The sequence below is a fragment of the Equus caballus genome, chromosome 14 (assembly GCF_041296265.1).
Source record: "Equus caballus isolate H_3958 breed thoroughbred chromosome 14, TB-T2T, whole genome shotgun sequence".
Taxonomy (NCBI): Eukaryota; Metazoa; Chordata; class Mammalia; order Perissodactyla; family Equidae; genus Equus; species Equus caballus.
This window is the reverse complement of record NC_091697.1, coordinates 69,847,778-69,873,964: the sequence shown is the minus strand read 5'-3', so window position 1 is coordinate 69,873,964 and position 26,187 is coordinate 69,847,778. Positions and strand designations below refer to the sequence as shown.

Genomic DNA, 26,187 nt, shown 5'->3' with positions numbered 1-26,187 from the left:
CATCACATACTCTAACAAAAGCCTGAATTAATCATTCAAGTATCAATTTAATATTAAATCAATAATCTTTATCAGCTTTAGTTTAAAATCCATCAGTGAATAATAATTTACTGAGTAAGCACTGTATTAAGGAACATAGAAAAACTGAACTACTTGACATAATGGGCTCAAAATGGGATGGGCTATTTCAAAAAGTGTCAAATTTCTTATCCCCAAGCACATCTGTGGAGGAGTTAGATAGCTCAATGTCAGAGACAACCCAGATAGTTTCCACTTCTACCACCATAGATGCTAACACTTTTGAAATAAAATAACCTAGCTCCAAATTGGTGGATTAGGCGGAACCCAGTTCTACCTATACATCCACATTCACCCAAGAATTACAGAGAAAATATCATTACAAAGAGCTTCTGTGTGAAAGAAGTGTCACAATGTAAATAATGATGTGGCCACTCCCCATGTGAAGAGCTCTGGATCTCGCTTTCATTCCCAAGAAAATGGCAAAATTCACAGCAGCAGCACCAAGCCCAGAACAAATCTCACCTCTGGGGGCAAGGTGATGCTGAATCTGCAAAAGAAAATTCTATATGAGAAAAGTGTGCCTAAACAATAGTTTCAGAGAAGGGTAAAAAATGATTTTATAAATTTCTAACATAAAGTTTTCTTCATAATATGAAGCTAAATAATAAAGAAAACTAAATTACCATGGAATGAAAAAGTGTGGTCAATTGCCTGGGCTTGGTGCTAGTACTGCTCTTACTTAGCATTTTTCTAAGTGAACTGAAAAAGAAATCTCCATATTTCCAAGAGAAATTAAATTTTGCAACTAAAAATATATTTAACTATGTAGGTAGGACCAAAGTAATTTGTGAAGGCTTTGTGAATGGGAGGAAAAGCAACAAATATGCTTCAAATGTAAGAAAAGACTTCCAGAAAAATTTAAATATACATATATATAATTTATATTTATGATACTGGGTTCTGTAATCCAGTGTAAAATAAGATCCAAGGACATTATAAAACTGTCAGTGAAGATATCAACTAATGGGAAGCGGCACACAAAAATATTGGGCCTCATCAAAAAGAATATTTTAAATATTACAGGAGAAGGCATTCTACGTTTTAAAAAAATACAATGTACTTGGGACTAGAAACAAAGGAAATGCAAGAGAACTGGAAAACAAGCGATAAAATGGCAGCATTAGGCCCCCACGTTTCAATAATCACTCTAAGTGTAAACGGATTGAACTCTCCAATCAAAAGACACAGAGTGGCAGGATGGATTAAGGAACAAGACCCAACAATATGCTGCCTCCAGGAAACACACCTCAACCCCAAAGACAAACACATGCTCAGAGTGAAGGGATGGAAGACAATACTCCAAGCTAACAATGAACATAAGAAAGCAGGTGTCTCCATACTTATATCAGACAAAGTAGACTTCAAAGCAAAACAGATAAAGAGAGACAAAGAGGGGCAGTTTATAATGATAAAAGGGACACTCCACCGAGAAGACATAACACTTATAAATATATACACACCCAACACAGGAGCACAAAAATATGTAAAGCAACTATTAACAAAACTAAAAGAAGACATCAACAACAATACAATAATAGTAGGGGACCTCAACACCCCATTAACACCAATGGATAGATCATCCAGACAGAAATTCAACAAGGAAATTACAGAATTAAATGAAAAATTAGACCAGATGGCCTTAATAGATATATATAGAACACTCCATCCAAAAACAGCAGGTTACACATTCTTCTCAAGTGCCCATGGAACATTCTCAAGGATAGACCACATCTTGGGAAACAAAGCAAGCCTCAACAAATTCAAGAGGGTTGAAATAATAGCAAGCATCTTTTCCGATCATAATGCTATGAAACTAGAAATCAACTACAAGAATAAAGCTGGGAAAGGGGCAAAACTGTGGAGACTAAACAACATGCTACAGAGCAAAGAATGGATTATTGAAGAAACTAACAAAGAAATCAAATATTATCTGGAGACAAATGAAAATGAAAACACACCATACCAACTCATTTGGGACGTAGCAAAAGCAGTCCTAAGAGGGAAATTCATTGCAATACAGGCTCACCTCATTAACAAGAAAAATCTCAGATAAGCAATCTCAAACGACACCTTACAGAATTAGAAAAAGAAGAACAAACAAAGCCCAAAGTCAGTAGAAGGAGGGAAATAATAAAAATTACAACAGAAATAAATGAAATTGAAACAAAAAAGACAGTAGAAAGGATCAATGAAACAAAGAGTTGGTTCTTTGAAAAAATAAACAAAATTGACAAACCCTTAGCCAAACTCACTAAGAAAAAAAGAGAGAAGACTCAAATAAATAAAATTAGAAATGAGAGAGGAGAAATCACAACGGATACCACAGAAATACAAAAGATCATAAAAGAATACTATGAAAAACTATATGCCAACAAATTGGACAACCTAGAAGAAATGGATAAATTCTTAGACTCTTACAACCTCCCAAAACTGAAGCAGGAAGAAAGAGAGAATCTGAATAGACCAATCACAAGTAAAGAAATAGAAACAGTAATCAAAAACCTCCCCAAAAATAAAAGTCCAGGACCAGATGGCTTCTCTGGCGAATTCTACCAAACATTCAAAGAAGATTTAATACCTATCCTTCTCAAACGATTCCAGAAAATTGAGGAAGATGAAGCACTCCCTAACAGATTCTATGAAGCCAACATCAGCCTGATCCCAAAACCTAATAAGGACAACACAAAGAAGGAAAACTACAGGTCAATATCACTGATGAACATAGATGCAAAACTCCTCAACAAAATTTTGGCAAACCAAATACGGCAATACATTAAAAAGATTATACACCATGATCAAGTGGGATTTATACCAGGGACACAGGAATGGTTCAACATCTGCAAGTCAAGCAACATGATACACTACATTAACAAAATGAGAAACAAAAACCACGTGATCATCTCAATAGATGCAGAGAAAGCATTCAACAAGATCCAACATCCATTTATGATAAAAACTCTCAATAAAATGGGTATAGAAGGAAAGTACCTCAACATAATAAAGGCCATATATGACAAACCCACAGCCAACATCATACTCAATGGGCAAAAACTGAAAGCCATCCCCCTGAGAACAGGAACAAGACAAGAGTATCGACTCTCACCACTCTTATTCCAACATAGTACTGTAGCTTTTGGCCAGAGCAATTTGGCAGGAAAAAGAAATAAAAGGAATCCAAATAGGCAATAAAGAAGTGAAACTCTTGCTGTTTGCAGACGACATGATCTTATATAGAGAGAAAACCCCAAAGAATCCACTGGAAAACTATTAGAAATAGTCAACAGCTATAGCAAAGTTGTAGGGTATAAAATCAACACACATAAGTCAGTAGCATTTCTATACTCTAACAATGAACTAACAGAAAAAGAACTCAAGAACTCAATCCCATTCACAATCGGAACAAAAAGAATAAAATACCTTGGGGTAAATTTAACCAAGGAAGTGAAAGATCTATACAACGAAAACTACAAGAGTTTCCTGAAAGAAATTGATGGCGACATAAAGAGATGGAAAGACATTCCATACACATGGATTGGAAGAATAAATATAGGTAAAATGTCCATACTACCTAAAGCAATCTACAGATTCAACGCCATCCCAATCAGAATCCCAATGACATTCTTTACTGAAATAGAACAAAGAATCCTGAAATTCATATGGGGCAACAAAAAACCCAAATTGCTAAAGCAATCCTGAGAAAAAAGTACAAAGCTGCAGGGATCACAATCTCTGACTTCAAAGCATACTACAAAGCTACAATAATCAAAACAGCATGGTACTGGTACAAAAACTGGTGCACAGATCAATGGAACAGAATTGAAAGCCCAGAAATAAAACCACACATCTATGGACAGCTAATCTTCGACAAAGGAGCTGAGGGCATACAATGGAGAAAAGAAAGTCTCTTCAACTAATGGTGCTGGGAAAACTGGACAACCACATGTAAAAGAATGAAAATTGACCATTCTTTTTCACCATTCACCAAAATAAACTCAAAACGGATCAAAGACCTAAAGATTAGACCTGAAACAATAAATCTTCTAGAAGAGAATACAGGCTGTACACTCTTTGACATCAGTATCAAAAGGATCTTTTCGGACACCATAACTCCTCAGACGAGGGAAACAATAGGAAGAATAAACAAATGGGACTTCATCAGACTAAAGAGCTTCTTCAAGGCAAATGAAAACAGGATTGAAACAAAAAAACAACCCACTAACTGGGAAAAAATATTTACAAGTTATATATCTGACAAAGGGTTAATCTCCATAATATATAAAGAATTCACACAGCTCAACGACAAAAAATCAACAACCGGATCAAAAAATGGGCAGGGGACATGAACAGACATTTCTCCAAAGAAGATATACGGATGGCCAATAAACACATGAAAAGATGCTCATCATCACTAATTATCAGGGAAATGCAAATCTAAACTACACTAAGATATCACCTTACACCTGTTAGAATGGCAAAAATAACCTAAACAAAAAGTGACAAATGTTGGAGAGGTTGTGGAGAAAAAGGAACCCTCAAACACTGTTGGTGGGAATGCAAACTGGTGCAGCCACTATGGAAAACAGTATGGAGATTTCTCAAAAAATTAAAAATAGAAATACCATTTGATCCAGCCATCCCACTACTGGGTATCTATCCAAAGAGCTTGAAGTCAGCAATTCCAAAAGTCCCATGCACCTCTATGTTCATCGCAGCATTATTTACAATACCCAAGACATGGAAGCAACCTGAGTGCCCATCAACTGATAATTGGATGAAGAAGATATGGTATATATATACAATGGAATACTACTCAGCCATAAAAAAGGATAAAATCATCCCATTCACAACAACATGGATAGACCTTGAGGGTAATATGTTAAGTGAAATAAGCCAGATAGAGAAAGACGAATTCTGTATGACTCCACTCATAGTTGGAAGTTAAACATATAGACAAAGAGAACTGATTGGTGGTTACCAGGGGAAAGGGGGGGTGAGGGGAGGGCACAAAGAGTGAAGTGGTGCACCTACAACATGACTAAAAATAATGTACAATTGAAATTTCACAAGGTTGTAAACTATCATAATCTTAATAAAAAGTTAAAAAAAAAAAAAGATGTACCTAAAATCAGAATACTAAATATAGTTCTAGTCACTGCGTCTTAGGAAAACCTTAATGGGCTAGACAGATACGTGTTTACTTATATAAATGTATATCATATATAGTTGTATTAAGAGAAAAAAACTGAACTAAATCTAATAAAAGTATCCTACCATCCTGAAGCCATTTTTAACAAAAATGAAATAAACAGTAAATATATAAGCTTTTAGGCTCAACATCTATTACTGTGGAATTTAGACAATGCTATCATTCCTTTGTTTACTCCATTTTGGTCTGTGCTTTTGGGGGGTGTTTTTATGTTTTGCTTTGTCTTGTATTATTTTGAGGGGAAAAGGCAGAACTTAAATTTTTTGACCACTCCCAATGTACCATGTTCTGGGTCTAATGCATAAGTCAAAGGAAACCATTTTTAAAGATCTGTGTAGAAAAGATTACTTTAAATTGCCCTAAAAATTATTTACCTTTCTTCACTGAAGCGACGACCAATCTTGACTTTACACTTGTCCTGAGGGAGGCATGCTGCTAGCAGAGGAACTGTCCGCAACACTTTGTTTTCCTTTAATTAAAAAATTAACTAAAATGTAGATGTTACTTAGACAAACACACTTTTAAAACTTTTATGATGAACATTTGACTCATAACATTATATATAATTTTCATAAGTCCTTTACTACAGACTACAGTTTAATAAAAAGAGCTATAGTTTCTCTGATTTTTATCAGTATTAAATATAATACAAGTGTACATTTTAATTCTATTTGGGTATGTTTAGAGGTTTACTGATCAAATAAGGTAACGTTAATCTAAATAATGGTTAAGATTACCAAAAATGTAAATTTTGCTTAACTAGATCGAATTATTTATTCTGAAAAACTTATTTCAATAGTAATTACATTTTGTAGTATGTCAGCTTGAAGATAATTGCCTAGATCTTTATGCCAAGAAAGCAAGGAAGTTCTCAAAAAAACTAAACAACGGGGCATATCAAAGGGACAGAGAAGCCAATCTTGAACTCCCAATGGCCAAACTAGAATAATTTGAGCAATAAAATAAATAACATAGTGCTTGGATTATAACCCAAAGCATAAAATAAATACAGAGTCCAGACTGATAGAAGCAAATGATTGAATAAATAAATGGGAGAGAAAAGATAAATCTTCCTTTTAGGAGAATTTCAAGTAATAACTGTAAATACACCCCACTCCAAGGGGCAGAGCTTAATCTCTCCTTCCCACCTGAGTGTGGGTTGGATTTATGCCTTCCTTCCAAAGAATAAAGAGCATGAGAAGGGAAAAAAAATAACTTTAGAGTGGAGAAGTCTGGTGACCCTTTCTGTAACTTCTATTAACTACCATCAGTGGTTTTTTCAACATCCTAGCTTCCAACACTAAAAACCACTTTTCGTATTGTCACAAGAATTCTACCTTAATCCTAGTAGAGCCAGGTGATTAACTATTCTGCCTTAGCTTCGCACTTTTCTTGGTTATTCTGATGTATAGTGTACAGTCACTGCCTCTTCTCCACTGGCCCAAATGGGAATGTCATGCTTGATCAAATAAGTGACAGCCCTTCTGTACTCTGTTTACCTACATACAGCCCAATGTTATCTTTATATATCCTCACAATGAATAATTTGACTATTTTTGTGTCTGCAAAAAAATGACAATGTACTTAAGGAATGTCAAATATTACTTACTTTCCTTTAGGAATGTCAGAGTCACTTAGCAAATTAATACACAAAATAGTAATGTTGCATATGAATTTACTAAAGCAATTAAAAATAAATTTATAATTACATTATGTTTGTAACAGAAACAAAAAATATCATAGTGACAACATTCCATAACCACAAACACACACATATATACACCCTTAAGGGACATTTTTGTGTTTATCTCTTTCACCACTGGGTCTCTGAAGTATTGATTAAAATAATATGTAAAAGATGCATTTAAAGATGCTGAGAGTAGTTAATTGATCTACCTAATAAAAAGTTGGAAAAGGAAACCAAAGAATCAGAATTTGCTGGAATTTTAACTAAAAAGAATATGTAGCATGCTGGAGCTCTGAAGGAGCCTGAAAGTAACAATTTGGAGCAGCCAATATGATGAATGAGACTAGGAGGGGAAAGGTGAGAAGGGAGTTTTAGGACATTTTCCAGTGTTTCATACTGTTTTCTCCCCTCCTTACCATCACTATGAGACTTTGACAAATACTTAAATCACTTTCAAAACTTTTATCAAAGTAACACGTGCATATATACGTCAAATTAAATAGTGCCAAAAGATTTATAATGTTCCCAGATACACTCCCCAGTACCACTTTTAGAGGTAATCAATTTAACTCTTTTAGCTATTTCTTCTGGAAGTTATCTCCATATTTCTATATAATATGTGTGCTTGCTAATTCTTGATTTATCAATTTTAGATATTATCTACAAACTACCATTTATTATCATAATAGCTAACTTTAATGTACATAATTCTAAGTGCATTATATATACATATTGATTCATTTACTGTCTATAATAGCCCAGAAAAGAAGTACATCTTTTGTCATGTTCATTTTACTAATGATGAAACTGAAGCACAGAAAGGTTATTTAACTTGCCCAGGGTTACAGAGTTTAAAGAGCTATTAAGGATTTAAATTCAAGCAATCTGGCTCCTGAGACCTCTCTTCTAACTACTACACTTTATAACCAAAGCCTCTCATAATAAATGAGGATTTAGCTTTCTTACATTATTCTTTACCCTCACATTTCCTATAATATTTTTAGTTAAATCAATAAAAAGTGTTTACATCATTATGGCTACATGTACATTGTTCACAAAAGGCCAAGCAATTTAACATAACATTTCCTTCTTGTACAGCTTTTTGTTATTTTTGAGATAAGCATCTTGTTTTCATCTTAAGTAATTTGCTATACACACATCCCTACTCCTTGAAATGCTCCATCATACCACCTCCCTATCATCCACTCCATTAAGTCTTCTTTTCTCAAAGCCCCCTCCTAGAGCCTATCCAAATGATTTTCAATCACTTTTTAGGGAGTGTCATCAAATCGGCATATTCTTTTATTGAAAATAGTGTGCTGAGATTAAGCACAAGGCAGCCCGGTATTACTAAATTAGATTAAGACTGGAAAATTCTTTGGGTGATAAGGAAAAACAATCTGAATGTACTTATATAAACATAAACTACATAGCACACAAGATTATAGACGGATCACCTAAATTGTGAATTAACCATGAAAGGAAGGAAGGAAGGAAAGAAGGAATGAACGAATAAATAAATAAATAGACTTAAAAACATTAAAACTGTCACAAATCAATGAAAACACCTACATTTTAAAAGCCATCTTATGTCTGGGCTACACAGTAATGAAAAGGCACCATACCATGTATATGGCAAAATGAAAACAGTATTCACCATCAAAAGTCAGGTTTTAGCCAAAACTGTTATGACTAGTATAATATCATTTTACGTAAATTTGAGCTGCACAGTGTTGTAAGTTTAAATAAGGTAAAATAATGCTAGTAACAAAATTGTCACAATCCTGACAAAAGCATGTTATTTGTTAACACTGAAGAAAAGGTTACCCAACAAATGGAATATTTAATAATTTGGAATAAAAGAATAAGTGTTGCATCATTTGGAAAAAGAAAAAGATTAATATTTTTCATCTCTTTATTAGTCTCCAAGTGGTATAGTCTTCAGAAATCTAAGAAAAAAATGATTCCTTCTTCAAAAGCCTGATTTGATCTATGATGTCCTGAGTTCCTAAATGCTGGAAGAGTTTTAACTTTAGTTTACATTAAACCCATTTTGTATCATGCATCAACTAGTTTTTTATTGATTATACTTTGTGGCTTTCTATGACCTCCTTCCCTCCCCTCGTCATTACTGCAGCTAATCAAGAGTTACGAACACACATACACACCAGCACATGCATATAGGAAACTATTAATTAAAGGTCTTTATAATACAATATATATAATATAAAATAAACATATTTGTTCTATTAATTTTAGAAAATTAAAAAATTTATTTTATACATTCATTTTGCAAGACTAAAATGCTGAGAATTACTTCTACTTTAACAAGAAAAGAGATCAAGGAATATAAGCTACGATCAAAATTTAGAAAGTAATGATTTTCTTAGCTTTTTACTCACAAAATCTCATTTTTTCTTCATACAAAATTGTTAGAGTTCTAAATTTCTATACTATTTAATAAGACCATTTTTATGAAATAACACTTTTATAAAATAACATAGTCTTTATCTCTAAAGCATATGACACTATACAATCATATAATATGTAAAAGAAATTATTTTCTCCCAAAGAGAAAAGCATTTATCATCAATTTATTTTCAGAAATACTAAAGAGCTGAGAGGGATGAGTATGTTTATCTGTGTTTCCTCTTGTGGACTTATATTCTATTTGAAGTTGAGTATTTTACAAAACTTACCTCTGCTGGATGCTGAATTATGTACAAGTGGGTAGAGATGTGCAGAGGATGCACTGGTAGAAATGGACACAAACATACTTTCTGAGGCCGGCTAAAGGGCAGAAAGAAAAAGGAAACCTGTAAATGTTTAAAATACAATGATATAACAATAACCTAAAACTTGAACATAATCCCACTTCATTATATAAAGAGATTTGCTAATGCTGCATTCTTTTAAAATGAAACACTAAGAATGAATTTAATCAGTCAGAATTTATAAATGAGAATTTGGAAAAAGACTCAAGTAAATTCTTTACCATCTATATAGCTCAAAGTACCTTAAAAAATCTTGTCTTACCTATCTTCGGTGGAAGAATACTTGTAAGTCACCACCATGCTCTTTTATTCATGAAGTAACACTTCTACTAAGTTTCATTCCAAATAAAGAACAGATCTCATGTCAAAGAGAAACCTGGCAATTCTTCTAAATCATCTTGGAGTTGGAGGGAACGATATGATGGTAAAATATTAGAACGTAATTACCACCTAGAAGAGACTCTTAATCAACCTTGGCCATCAATCAACATGGAGAGCTTACCAGTTGTGAGAAGAAATCCAAATAGGGACTGCCAAATTATATTTGGTTAAAATTATATCCACAGAGTGTCTGCCTTATCCACTTGTTTTCCCCTTTGTTACTGTTTACTTTGTTTTTGTTTTGTTACTTTTTAGTGCTTTACTATTGTTTTGGTAATAATTACACTTATTACAGAATTCAGATGGAAAAAAAGGGTATACTTTCCATCTTAGTCCTCCAGCCTAGGGCACTCTCTTCCCTAGGCGCAACCAATGACCAGTTTCATTTGTGTCCTTCCAAAGTCATTGTAGGAATATACATTTTTATTTCAGCATTAAATCCATTATTTGATATGTGTGTTTATAAAATGAAATTCATCAAGCAGCCAGATACAGTATATCATGGAAGTAAATTTTCACAACAGATCACTAATACAGGCAGATGTTACATGCCATTACTATAGTATACAAGTGAATGTTAAATTAAAGGGAATTCCCAGCAGCATATTTACAACTGCAAAACTGACCACTATCAATCCTTTCTCAATTTTACTGTAGAGCCTGAGGTAAGAAACGCTTATATTAATAAACCATAGAGTGTGAGTAAACTGGTTCAATTGTATCTACTACCTCATTCTGCAAGAAACTGTCAAGCCTATGTTCCTGCTGAAGAAATTATTTAGATTATATCTTAGAAGGAGGTAGAAATGTATTGCACAACAGAACCCCACCTCCCCTCTCCACCACCAAACCTAGAATGGACGATTAATCAACACAAACCAATATACTTGCTTTCTAGTGACATCTGAAATGATCAGTATGATTACTCTGCCCTACATTGGATTCCCTCTCAGGAATGTGAGCAGATTTACAGGGATGGAGAGAGTCTTTCAGTGGTCACAGGAAGAGCAAACACAGAGAGGAGCAGACAGTGATTGATGGCACTAGGTATACTGATAAACAGACCAAGGGCTACAATCAGAAAGGATTCCTTGGGCCCACCCAGTGACATAGTGGTTAAGTTTGTGCACTCCATTTCAGCAGCTCAGGATTCCCAGGTTGGGACACGGGATGTGGACCTACACTGCTCATCAAGACATGCTGTGTTGGCATCTCACATACAAAATACAAGAAGACTGGCATGGATGTTAGCTCAGGGACAATCTTCCTCACCAAAAAAAGAAAAGAAAAAAAGAAAGGATTCCTCATTCAGTAAAACGATGAAGAGGCTGAGTTACATTCAAACTCTAAAATTTTAAGTTTCTGATTTTTTTTATGAAACTCTATATGACTGAAATGCACAATTTCACATAAGATGATTTTAGATAATTTAGAATAAGTTTAAGTAATTTCAGATAAGATTTTAGTAATTTAAGATAAGATGAAGCCATTTAAAAAATTCAGAATTTAATTGGATATCAACTTAAATATCTGTAAATCGTATGATTCTAAGAATATGAAAGAATGCAAAAAAAAAAATCAATTGTCCTATGCAGGAAACATCCACATATCAATGAGCCAAAGAACTGCAAAATCCAATCAAGTAAACAAGCTGGGCAGACACTGCAGACTTCCGTGGGCAGCAAAAAACTAGGTAAAATAAACACTGAAAACAACATTTTAAGCTCGTGACGTATATAGTGATTACAAAAGTCCTTAGTGTGACAGTTTGGATAGTGCAAAGAACTACTCGGCTATTGGTAGCCCTGGGTTTCACATCTGACCAAAACCTCTGTTCATTAAAAAAAACCTCAGTTACCTGGGATGGAGAGTTCCACTTCCAGGATGACAAGGAAAGTTGCTTCACAGACCCACTCCCCAGCGAAACAAAGCTAACAAAAAAGTTTAAAGTTTCTGGAAAATGTCCTAAGGACATATTTGAATGAAGAAACACCATTCAAGAAAATCTATGAAAATTTGGTAATGGGACACTCTGTGGCATTTGAACTATAACCCATTTCCTATCTTGCCCCAGCTCAGGCTGACAGAAGCTCCACTCCAGCTAGTGTGGCTAAGAAAAGAGAGCTCCCTCTCAGCTCTTAATCAAAGCTTACCATATGTCATCAGCATTTCTCATCCCCGCCAAGTCCATGTTGAAGAGGCTAAATTCCTGATGAGTGCGGCCAAGGGAGCAAAGGCTCCCTTCCTCCACCCAGCCTCCAACTATAAAACAGTAGTTTTACCACAGTGAAATAGGCTAAGAATGCTGGGGCCCCAAATGCCCTCACCCCAGTTTGCCCATAGGACAGAAATTCCACACCAGAACCAGCAAGCCAGAGGCTACTGCCAAGCCCTGAACCCAGAACAGTGGCTCAGAGCGTTTGCCCCAGAGGAGAGGCAGACTGTAAGAAAAGAGAGGTCTGAAGCGCTCCCCAAAGTAACTGTTTTATTTGAAACAAAGTGTGAGGAAGTTCAAGACTACGGGTGCTTTCAAAAACAGTAACTACTCTTAATTAAGAGCAGCAAGCTAAATCATAAGCCAGCTAGGTCATCATAAGGACTAGGGAAAGAGACAGCTAAGAGCACACCTGCAGTGGGAACAAACCTCAACGAGCGCCCTCAAAAGCTACCCCTGCCTGAATTTAACTGGATCAAGCTGCTGAGCCCTTTATGCCCTAGGGCACTGCATCAAAACAACAGAACGATCACCTGGTAATTAGTGCAGTCTAATAGGCAGGATGTAACACCAAAAGAAGAAGGCAGCTTAAGAGAAAGATCTGGAAAAGAGACCCTCAAAGAGAACCCTGCTAAAACTATTGTGATAGTATGATGCTTGCACAACTTGGCTAATACAACAAAAACCTCCAAATTGTACACTTTAAAAGGATAAGTGTCACAGTATGTGAGTCATATCTTAATAAAGCTGTTGTTTTAAAAAATGTAAAAATGCAACGGAAAAAGAATCTTCAACCTAATTAATAAGAGAGAAGCATTGTATCACTATTTGACATTACGTTATCTGAAGCTGGCTTTCCTTCCCTACAACGTAAGCAACATTAGGACAAGGACATGGCCTACATTTTTCACTTTTATATCCCAGCACCAAGTATAGTGTGCCATCAATAAACACTGCTGAGTACATCAAGGAATACCTTTGCACTCCCTCTTACCTCCACCTTGGGATGCCTTTCTCCTCCTACACAATTTCTTATCCTACCCCTTCATTTCCTTACATATCAAATATTAATCTCTCCCTCACTTCTTCTCTAGTACTTAAGCAATTAGTTCCTATTATAAGTGAAATTCAGAGTCTCAGATCTTCTTTTGCTATAATTTGTGATCATTCTGGTAAGCAATCGCACATAAGAGGCAAAAATATTTACTGAAGAAAATATTTACTAAAAAAAAAACCAAACAGCTAAGCACTATATGTAAATACCATAACTGTGATACAAGCTAAAACTAATTGTTTTGGCTTATGCTTTGACATGCCCATAAAACATCATTACCTATTTATTTTAAAGTGTGTTCCCTTTATTAACCTATTTCTAATTACTTCAAACTAATAAAACTATGGTTACTTAAAACATCTTGCATTCCATTGACCGACTTTATATTTAACAAGTCACTCTAACAATATGAATTTGTGCTTATTTGTTACTTTAACAGCAATTTTTCTCGTACTTTCCTCCTCCACAATGGTTTGCATGCATTGTGCTGGTGACTAGCTATTCAAATGTTAAACTCTCTCTTACCAAACAGGCAGATAAGTGCAGAGTAATTGCTCTCTTTATTCTAAAATCTTTTTCCAATAGAATAAAATGCCTAGGAATAAATTTAACCAAGGAGGTGAAAGACCTATACATTGAAAACTACAACACATTAATGAAAGAAACTGAAGAAGATACAAATAAATGGAAAGATATTCTATCCTCATGGAATGGACAAATTAATATTGTTAAAATGTCCATAATACTACCCAAAGCAATCTACAAATTCAATGCAATCCCTATCAAAATTCCAATGGCATTTTTCACAAAAATAGAACAAAAAACCTAAAATTTGTATGGAACCACAAACGACTCTGAATAGGCAAAGCAATCTTGCAACAGAAGAACAAAGCTGGAGGCATCATGCTCCTCAATTTCAAACTTTATTACAAAGCTATAGTAATTTAAACAGTATGGTATTGGCATAAAAACAGACACATAGGTTAATGGCCCAGATTAGAGAGCCCAGAATTAAACCCACACATATATGGTCAATTAACTTACAACATACAATGGGGAAAGGACAGTCTCTTCAATAAATGTTGCTGGGAAAACTGGACAGCCACATGCAAAAGAATGAAACTGGACCACTGTCTTACACCATACACAAAAATTAACTCAAAATGGGTTAAAGACTTGAACATAAAACCTGAAACCATAAAACTCCTGGAAGGAAACATAGGCGGTAAGCTCCTTGACATCAGTCTTGGTGATGATTTTTTGAATCTGACGCGAAAAGCAAAAATAAACAAGTGTGACTACATCAAACTAAAACGCTTCTGCACAGCAAAGGAAACCATCAACAAAATGAAAAGGCAACCTGCTAATGGGAAAAAATATTCGCAAATCATCTATCTGATAAGGGGCTAATATCCAAAATATATAAAAAACTCATACAATTCAAGAGCAAAAAAACAAACAATCCAATTAAAAAAGGAACAGGAGGTCTAACAGACAATTTGCCAAATAAGATATACAGATGGCCAATGGGTATATGAAAAGATGCTCTACATCATTAATCATCAGGGAAATGCAAATCAAAACCACAACAAGGTATCACCCCACACTTATTAGAATGGCTATTATCAAAAAGACTAGAAATAAGAAGTGTTGGTGAGGATGTGGAGAAAAGGAAACACTTATGCACTGTTTGGTAGGAATGTAAATTGGTGAAGCCACTATGGAAAACAGTATGGAGTTTCCCCACAAAATTAAAAATTGAACTACCATATGATCCAGCAATTCCACTGCTGGGTATTTATCCAAAGAAAACGAAAACACTAATTCAAAAAGATATATGCACTCCCATGTTCATTTCAGCATTATTTACAACAGCCAAGATATGGAAACAACCTAAGTGTCCACCAAAGGATGAATGGATAAAGAAATTGTGTTTATATATATATAACACTAACATTATATATATATATATATATATATATATAAATTCTCCTGTGGAATATTATTCAGTCATAAAAAAGAATGAAATTTTGCCATTTGCAACAACATGGATAGACCTCAAGGGCATTATGCTAAGTGAAATAAGTCAGACAGAGAAAGAGAAATACCATATAATCTCTCTTATATGTAGAATATTAAAAAAAAAAAAAAAACTAAGCTCATTGATACAGAGAAGAGATTGGTGGTTGCCAGAGGCAGGGGGTGGGGAGTGAAGAAATGGGTGAACTGTTTTTGTTCTTTATTTTTAGTTTCAATAAATTGAATTTAAAAACTAAAAATAAAATCTTTTTCCGAAGAACAAAAAAATTTCACACCCAAACTTAACTCTTGAAGATTTAAATATTTCAAATCGATAATGGATTAAAGAATTTATACATTCAATTAATTTTTATTCAAATATTTACTGTACATCTAACTATGTGCCAGACATTAGGCACTTAAATAAAGAAACAAAGACTCCTGTCTTCATGCAGCTTATTTGTTCTTACTGTGCCAGAAAATTTTTTATAAGTTCCTGGCTTCCTATGAACTATTATGATTGACAGGAAAAAAAATACGGACAACTACACATCAAAACTCATTAGTTATAAATAATGAACATTCATTTTAAAATAAAAATCAAACTACTTCTAGAATTTATATAGATCTGAGAAAGAAAAACTAATATCGGAAGAAATATCAACTGGTCAATTAGGTATAGGTTTGGGGAATAACTATTAAGACACGTCATTGACAATGTCATTGTCTTGCTATGTGATCTTGAGCACGTCACAGGTTTTCAATTTCCTCCTTCATAAAACCTGTAATAAGGCACCAAGAAAGTTCTGGGGAGTAACTACTGAATCACGGCAAATGTTATAAAAATGTAATCATTTGTGACTATTATTTTTCAGCTAATTTACAACAGAATGACCAAAGTAAGAGCTGAGAATTTTCCCTCTTCCATATTTACAACGCATTGCAAATGCATTATAAATACTGTTTTCCACCATTGAGGGTTATCTTCTTTAAAATCTACACAACCCAATTAATGTTAATTATATTCTTAAACTATAAATGGAATTTTCAAATAATTTTCCTGAGGGAACTTTATGAAATAAGCTTTTTCTTCTTTTCTCATTAAAGATGTAGGAATAAATACATAGGCTTCCTGTCAGACTAAGATTGACTGGCTTCCGAAGTCAATGCTGTAATACAACTGTAATCTGTCACTCTAAGCATGCTATCTCTGACAGCCTGTAGGCAAATAAAATTATACCTGACTTATGACTAGAGATGCTAGAACCTACAAAAAACATTTTTCAAAAGTTTAATTAAATTTCTTAACATTCACTGTAAGTTATTTTTCTCATAGTACTGATTTTAATCAAGAAAATCTCATATAGGGAAACTTGAAAGATTAGTGAATAGACTTAGAAGAATCTACTATCTTTAAAGGATTTCTTTTACTCACTCAACAAAAGCAAATATAGAACCCAGAAAAACAGTGTGCCTCAAATTTCCCAATAGTCAACAAAATTTTTATAGTCCCAAGAGAGTGAAAAAGTAAAGAACAGAGTTTCATAGCTTTTGAATAGATTAGTTGAATAGATACACTGCATTACACATAAAAACGCCAACTTTCTAATATTAAAACAGGCTTTGAAAAACTAAATACCACAGTGCCCTCTACTGTCGTTTTAAAGAAACTTAACCTGTAAAATAAACTCTAGTTTTTAAATTTCTGAAACTATATTAAATATAACCAAAGAAAGAACAAACAGCTTTTCATTATTAATATAGCATTATAATAAACTTTTATCTCATAAGGAGAAGAAAAATAGGTAACATCTACCATGTCCGATTGCTTCAAGTGTAAACAACAATATTCTCATACTCCCCAAAATTGTTTTTACCACTACATTATTTTATCTTATAACTGCCTTTAGGAGTAGAGAAAGGATAGGCTTAGAAAAAAAAATCACTGTTATAAGAGAGGAAGCAACTTTATAAAGAGAATAAATATCTTTAGATGACACCTTCAGAGACCTGTGCCCCAGAGAGCATGCCTTGAGAAGTGGTCTCCAAAGTGAGTTAAGTAAAATGACTTAATGGGGTGCAAAAAGAAAATATTATCACTTCTATTTATACTTAAGCATTACTAATATTTAGTATATAGAATAACACTCCCTCATTGGGTTGGTAAAGCAGATGGTTACGTGGTATCCTGATAGGAAAGGAGTTCCATAACATGGAGTGTTCACAATGGCACCCACAAAGAAACAATATACACCCACAAAGAATCCATAATGAAGAAATTCTGATTGCACAATCACCACCAAACAACAAGTACATGGCAGAGCTGTTTCTTTCTTACTCCTAGTTCAAACTCTTCATTAGAGTTAAGAAATCTAATCAGATATGATAACTTAAAAAAAGTAGAAATCATGAAGATCATTTGAACTGTGGATTCACACCTTACTATCATCAACAATGAACCTCACCATAAGTATATATCATGCCTCAAAATAATGCATAATGATAGTATGACTCCATCACAATATAGCAAGACATTTTTAAATAGTTTCTTTTACCATTCTCTTCCTTTTTAATATCTATTTTTGTGTCTGTTTTATGAGGCCCATCATACATTAGTATATAATAAATGTATATAATCATAGATAAATATGTATATCTATTAGAATTACAGCCTATGTTTTTAACCAACTGTGGTGTGTAATCAAAATAATTTAGAGATCACTAGCCTAGAGATAAGCTTATTCCTACTACAGGATCTGTGATTAACAAAATCTTTACTAAGTATTATTATAATTAAGACTTCAGAGGAGCCAGATGCCTGGAAAACAAAAGCTTTGTGACCAGAAAGACGACTATATACAGCAGCTATATAAAACCCCTACTTAAAGTGACACAGCAACTGACTGAGAATCTTATCACAAAGTAATCATCCATATTCAGTTATCCTACTATTTACTTTCTCCTCTTCTACAGAAATGTAAACAAAGAGAAGAAAATAGCAAACATCTATCTTAATAGCAAACTAAGTTAATCACTCTTTCCTCTGCAAATTCTTACTTTATACTTTCACAATTTGTCTTAAATACTGGTTACTTAGACATATTTTCTCTCACGCTAAACTCACTATAAAAACTAGAGAAAACAATTTCTTAATACTTTTTATATCACTCAAGCTGTGCATTTATTGGATATTGAATACTGAATAAATAATGATTGAATAAAGAAAGAATATCCACATGATTTACCAAAGTGAGCATCCAGGTCTGTGTGTAGCAGAATTCTATGCTCCTTATTCACCGGCCAACTAAAGGAACAGGATGAATGTTCATCCTGACAAGCAAGGAGCCAAAGGTTAAAGTGATCCCAAGGAACAGCTATCCCTCAGTAGAAATATTTTACAAGGAAAATCATAGAATGAAGGGACCATTTTACTATGAAAGTTCATTTTGTTTATTCTTTCCTCTCCTTTCCCATACCTAAAAACTGCCTAGACTTTAAAATATAGATTTTGTACAGCTAATTTATTAAGGAAGCATTCCTCCTAATTTTATAGAAATGTCCTTTTCCTCAAAAAAGTAAAAGAGATTGAGGATTTTCTTTGATATAAGAAAGAGATATAACAAGGTTTAAGTTAGTGCTACTTTACTAATAAGAGACTACAATAATGCTATGAATAAGCCACTGATTCTGATGTTCCTTAAAAAAAGCGTTTTTCATCAAGGTAACATTTATTTGTAGCTGGAAAGTGAGTTCTTTTGAAAGCCTCGGGATAACAAAATCTCCATCATGAGGCAATTTATGTACAGTGACCTGCAGCATTCACACATGTGAAATTATTCACTTGCCCTTAATCTATGAATCTAGAAAAACTACCCTAAAAGGGAAGAAGTTGACTAACAGCAAAACAGATCAACTTCATAAATAATAATAATGATATTTCATAGAGGAGGAAAAGAAAGAGGGAGAAGAGAGGAAAAAGAGGGGAAGGGGAAGGGATAAGGGAGAGGAAGAGAGAAGAAGAAAAAGAAAGAAGAGAATGAGGAGGAAAAGGCAAATAAGAACAACTTAACATTAACTGCACACTTTTAAGTTACAGACACTATGCTAAATATTTTACCTTCATTTAATTCTCACAAAACCTTTCAAGGAGAGGAAGTATTACTGTCCTAATTTACAGCTGAGGAAACCAAGGCTTAGAGAAGTTCAGAAACTTTCTCAAAAAAAAAGCAAAGCTCAGGCTAGAATCCAGTTCTGTCTAATTTCAAAACGCATGCCCTTAATCAATACATTTTGTTGATTCCACATAAGCATTTAGTGTTCAATGAAAAGTTTTAACACATAATTATATCCAGCTGCCCTAGGTCGCAGAAGGCCTAGCACAAGAATTAAGACATTTCGTGATAAATAAAAAACCTAAGAGTCTGAAAGAGATAACCAAGCAAAAGTTCAAAGCCAAAACATTCATAAAATTCTCCAGTATAAAATGGCTACAAGTAATTAGGATATGTGGTTAAAGATACACGAAAAAATATGAAAAGGCCAACTCACAGGAAGCTAATAGTATGTGGGGAAAATAGACAAAGTCAGAAGTTAGAAGAAACAATTCAAACTTGGAAGACGGCAGGAAGGATGAGAAATGGTTTCATGCAAGACATGGTATTCGAGGTAGACCTTGAAACACAGCAGGATTTCAGACAGCAGAGACGAGGGAGAAGCATTTGATACAGAGAGAACAACAGAACGAAGGCATAAAGCAAACATAAAACCACCTGTTTCAGGGAGTCATTCAGATAGTGGAGAAGGGGGTATGTGGAGGCCTTGCTGGAGGAGGAGAGTAGGACAGGCTGAGGTGTGACCCGTGGGCTTCGGAAGCCACACTACAGTCTGGATTTCATTCTTTATGTAAAATACAAGCACGGAAGTTCTCGAGGAAAGGAATAAAATGAGCAGACCTAGATGTTAAAAAATCTAATGAATGTTGTTGAAAGGGAATTGGATAGATGACAAAACGGAGGCTAGAAAACTACTTCAATAAGTACAAGACTGTAAAAATTCATGACAGAGCAATGGCTCTAAGAAAAGCCAAGTAGTAAAGAATAGTTTAAATACCACCTCCACTGTGAAACTCCAAGTAGTGGGTCCCTTCAAATTCTGTCCTCCTAAAACACACTATTCATGTTATAACTACACCTAGCTTAAGTGTGTTTCTCCCCTTAAAGATTCTTGATGGTAACAGTCAAGTTCCATTCATTTTAATACCCCTAGTACCCAGCTTGGAACTGTAACAAGAGACAAAGAAGGGCACTACATAATGATAAAGAAAACAATCCAACAAGAAGATAAAACACTTGTAAATATCTATGTACCCAACATAGGAGCACATAAATATATAAAGCAATTATTAACAGACATAAAAGGAGAAATAGATGGTAACACAATAATAGTAAAGGACTTTGACACTCCACTTACGCCAATGGACAGATCATCCAAACAGAAGATCAATAAGGAAACACTGGCCTTAAATGACACATTTGACCAGATGGACTTTGTGGATTTATATAGAACATTCCATCCAAAAACCAGAGAATATACACTCTTTTCAAATGACCATGGATTGATCACATAGTAGGAAACAAAACAAGTCTCAATAAATTTAAGAAGATCAAAATAATACCATGCATCTTTTCTGACCACAAAGGTATGAAACTAGAAATCAACTACTGGAAGAAAACCAGAAAAGCCACAAAATTGTGAAGATTAAACAAAATGCTACTGAACAATGACTGAGTCAATGAAGAAATCAAAGAAGAAATCAAAAACTTCCTGGAGACCAATAAAAATGAAAATATGACATGTCAACATCTATGGGATACAGCAAAAGCAGTTCTAAGAGGGAAGTTTATAGCAATTCAGGCCCACCTCAACAAAGAAGAAAAATCCCAAATAAACAATCTAACAGTGCACTGAAAGGAACTGGAAAAAGAAGAACAAACAAAGCCCAAAAACAGTAGAAGGAATGAAATAATAAAAACCGGAGCAGAAATAAACGAAATAGAGACAAAAAAATAGAAAAAATTAATGAAACCAAGAGCTGGTTCTATGAAAAGATAAACAAAATTTACAAACCTTTAGCTAGACTCACCAAGAAAGAGAGAAGGCTCAAATAAATAAAATCAGAAATGAAAGAAGAGGGGCCAGCCCAGTGGCGCAGCAGTTAAGTTCGCACGTTCCACTTCTCGGTGGCCTGGGGTTCACCAGCTCAGATCCCGGGTGCAGACGTGGCACCTCTTGGCAAAAAGCCATGCTGTGGCAGGCATCTCATACATAAAGTAGAGGACGATGGGCATGGATGTTAGCTCAGGGCCAGTCTTCCTCAGCAAAAAGAGGAGGATTGACAGCAGTTAGCTCAGGGCTAATCATCCTCAAAAAGATAAAAGAAATGAAAGGAGAAAAATTACAAGAGACACCTCAGAAATACAAACAATTATAAGAGAATACTATGAAAAGCTATATGCCAACAAATTGGATAATCCAAAAGAAATGGATAAGTTCTTAGAATCATACAACCTTCCAAAACTGAATCAAGAAGAAGTAGAGAATTTGAATAGACCAATCACCAGTAAGAAGATCGAAACAGTAATCAAAAACCTCCCAAAAAATAAAAGTCCAGGACCAGACAGCTTCCCTGGTGAATTCTACCAAGCATTCGAAGAAGACCTAACACCTATCCTTCTCAAACTGTTCAAAAAAAACTGAAGAGATGGGGAAGCTTCCTAACTCATTCGATGAAACCAAGATTATCCTGATAACCAAAACCAGACAAGGACAATACAAAAAAAAAGAAAATTATAGGCCAATATCACTGGTGAACATCGATGCAAAAATCTTCAACAAAATACTAGCAAATTGAATACAATACATTAAAAAGATCATACATCACGATCAAGTGGGATTTATTCCAGGGATGCAGGGATGTTTCAACATCCACAAATCAATCAACATGATAAACCACGTTAACAAAATGAAGAATAAAAAGCACATGATCATCTCAATAGACGCAGAGAAAGCATTTGACAAGATACAGCGTCCATTTATGATAAAAAACTCTAAATAAAATGGTTATAAAAGGAAAATACCTCAACATAATAAAGGCCATATATGATAAACCCACAGCTAATATCATTCTCACTGGAGAAAAACTGAAAGCTATCCCTCAGAGAACAGGAACCAGACAAGGATGCTCACTTTCACCACTCTTAGTTAACATAGTATTGGAAGTCCCAGCCAGAGCAATCAGGTAAGAAAAGAAATAAAAGAGATCCAAATTGGAAAAGAAGAATTGAAACTGTCGCTATTCACAGCTGACATGATTTTATATATAAAAAACCCTAAAGTATCCACTAAAAAACTTGTAGAAATAATAAATACAGTCAAGTCGCAGGATACAAAATCAACATACAAAAATCAGTTGCGTTTCCATACACTAACAATGAAGCAGGAGAAAGAGAAATTAAGAATACAATCCTTGGGGGCCGACCCCGTAGCCGAGTGGTTAAGTTCACACGCTCCGCTGCAGCGGCCCGGTGTTTCGTGGGTTCGAATCCTGGGCACGGACATGGCACCACTCATCAAGCCACACTGAGGTGGCATCCCACATGCCACAACTGGAAGGACCCACAACTAAGAATATACAACTATGTACTGGGGGGCTTTGGGGAGAAAAAGGAAAAAAAATAAAATCTTTAAAAAAAAAAAAGAATACAATCCTGAGGCCAGCCCAGTGGCCCAGCAGTTAAGTTCACACATTCTGCTTCTGCGGCCCAGGGTTCGCTGGTTCAGATCCCGGGTGTTGCACCACTTGGCAAGCCATGCTGTGGCAGGTGTCCCACATATAAAGTAGACGAAGATGGGCACCAATGTTAGCTCAGGGTTAACCTTCCTCAATAAAAAAAAAAAAATACAATGCTATTTACAGTTACAACAAAAAGTATAAAATACTGAGGAATAAACATAACCAAAGAGGTCAAAAATCTGTACACCAAAAATACTACTCAGCTGCAAAACAGAACAAAATCATTCCATTTGCAATAACATGGATGGACCTTGAGAGAATTATGTTAAGTGAAATAAGCCAGCGAGAGAAAGATCATCTGTGTATGACTCCACTCATATGAGGAATTTAAAACTATGGACCAAGAACAGTTTAGTGGATACCAGGGGAAAGGTGGGGTGGGGGGTGGGCACAAAGGGTGAAGTGGTGCACCTACAATATGACTGACAAACATTAATGTACAATTGAAATTTCACAAGATTGTAACCTATCAATAACTCAATAAAAAATAATAATAATAATTAAAAAAAAATGACACTGTGATGAAAAGACACTGAAATTAAAAAAAAAAATCTGTACACCAAAAACTATAAAACATTGTTGAAAGAAATTGAAGAAGACATAAAGAAATGGAAAGATATGCCATGCTCTTAGATTGGAAGAATTAACATCGTTAAAATGTCCATACTTCCTAAAGCAACCTATACATTCAATGCAATCCTATCAAAGTTCCAACAACATTTTTTACAGAAATAGAACAAAGAATCCTAAAATTTACATGGAACAACAAAAGATCCCGAATAGCCAAAGCAATCCTGAGGAAAAAGAACAAAGCTGGAGGTATCACACTCTCTGATTTCAAAATATACTACAAAGCTATAGTAACAAAAACAGCATGGTAGTGGCACAAAAACAGACACACAAATCAATGGAACAGAATTGAGAGCACAGAAATAAATGCACACATCTATGGACAGTTAATTTTTTTTTTGAGGAAGATTAGCCCTGAGCTAACTACTGCCAATACTTCTCTTTTTGCTGAGGAAGACTGGCCCTGATCTAACAGCCATGCCCATCTTCCTCTACTTTATACGTGGGATGCCTACCACAGCATGGCTTGGCAAGTGGTGCCATGTCCACACACGGGATCCAAACCGGCGAACCCTGGGCCGCTGAGAAGCGGAACATGCACACTTAACTGGTGCGCCACCGGTTACGCCCCCGGACAGCTAATTTTTGACAAGGGAGCCAAGAGCATACAGTGGAGAAAGGAGAGTCTATTCAATAAAGGGTGTTGGGAAAACTGGACAGCAACACACAAAAGAATGAAAATAGATGGTTATCTTACACCATGCACAAAAATCAACTCAAAATGGATTAAAGACTTGAAAGTAAGATTCGAAACCATGAAACTTCTAGAAGAAAACAGGCAGTATGCTCTTTGGCATCAGTCTTAGCAGCATTTTTTCAATACATGTCTGACCAGACAAGGGAAACAATAGAAAAAACAAACAAATGAGACTACATCATACTAAAAAGCTTCTGCACAGCAAAGGAAACCATCAACAAAACGAAAAGACAACCTAACAATTGGGAGAAGATATTTGCAAACCATACATCTGATAAGAGGTTAATATCCAAAATATATAAAGAACTCATATGTCTCAACAACAAATAAACCAACAACCCAATTAAAAAATGGGGAAAAGATCTGAACAGAGATTTCTCCAAAGAAGATATACGGATGGCCAACAGGCACATGAAAAGATGTTCAACATCATTAACTACCAGGGAAATGCAAAGCAAAACTACAATGAGATACCATCTCACTCCAGTCAGAATGGCTATAATTAACATTAAAGACAGGAAACAACAAGTGTTGGAGAGGCTGTGGAGAGAAGGGAACCCTTGTGCACTGCTGGAGGGAGTACAAACTGGTGCAGCCACTATGGAAAACAGTATGGAGCTTCCTCAGAAAATTAAGAATAGATCTACCATATGATCCAGCTATTCCACTGCTGGGTATTTATCCAAAGAACATGAAAACACAAATGCATAAAGATACATGCACCCCTATGTTCTTCACAGCCTTATTCACAATAGCCAAGACTTGGAAGCAACCTAGGTGCCCATCAAGGGACGAATGGATAAAGATGTGGTCTATATACACAATGGAATACTACTCAGCCATAAGAAATGATGAAATCCAGCCACCTATGACAACTTGAATGGACCTTGAGGGTATTATGCTAAGCGAAATAAGTCAGAGGGAGAAAGTCAAATGCCATATGATCTCATTCATAAGTAGAAGATAAAAATGACAAACACATAGCAACAGAGATTGGATTGGTGGTTACCAGAGGGGAAGGGGGAAGGGAGGAAGGTGAAAGTGGTGATTTGGCACACATGTGTGCTGATGGACTGTGATTAGTCTTTGGGTGGTGAACATGATGTAATCTACAGAGAATTCAAAATATATTACAATGTACACATGAAAGTTACATGTTATAATCCAATGTTACTGCAATAAAATAGCAAAAATAAAATAAAAAATAAAGGAAAAGAAAAGAACCCTGGCCATAAAGCTATCTTAATACTATCAAACTCCCACAATGACTTCTAATATCTTTATCAGTTTCCTAGATACATAGCTAGATTGGACTGTTTCTCTACCACTCTGGCAGATTTACAGAGTAAACCTCAAAAGAAGGCTATAAAATGTTCAAGTTTAAAAAGCACTTGATAAATTATCTGGTATATATGGGTAGGCGGTGGTTGTCATAGGGGGTTATGAGGAATTTCCATATGCTCCACTATATATTTCCTTAACCTGTAACTTTTTCTACAGATCATATACCACTTTTGTATTCAGGAAAAAAAAAAACATTTTCAAGAAGCACTGAATAAATGCCACCTATAGGTTTCTCAAAGAACCTGTG

At 34.9% G+C, this 26,187-nt stretch overlaps 1 protein-coding gene across 2 annotated transcripts in view; it reads right to left on the bottom strand.

Moving 5' to 3' along the window:
• The window catches only part of DTWD2 (DTW domain containing 2), a 231,093-nt gene that overhangs the window by 193,458 nt on the left and 11,448 nt on the right, over positions 1 to 26,187 (bottom strand). For both annotated transcript variants that reach the window (XR_011425136.1, XM_023617829.2), the window contains exons 2-3: positions 9,674 to 9,764; positions 5,662 to 5,756 (exon numbers count right to left, since the gene is read on the bottom strand). Coding sequence is in view for 1 of the 2 variants with exons in the window: in XM_023617829.2 (XP_023473597.1) it covers positions 5,662 to 5,756; positions 9,674 to 9,764 (186 nt within the window). In the remaining variant the exon portion in view is untranslated. The remainder of the gene's footprint in view (positions 1 to 5,661; positions 5,757 to 9,673; positions 9,765 to 26,187) is intronic.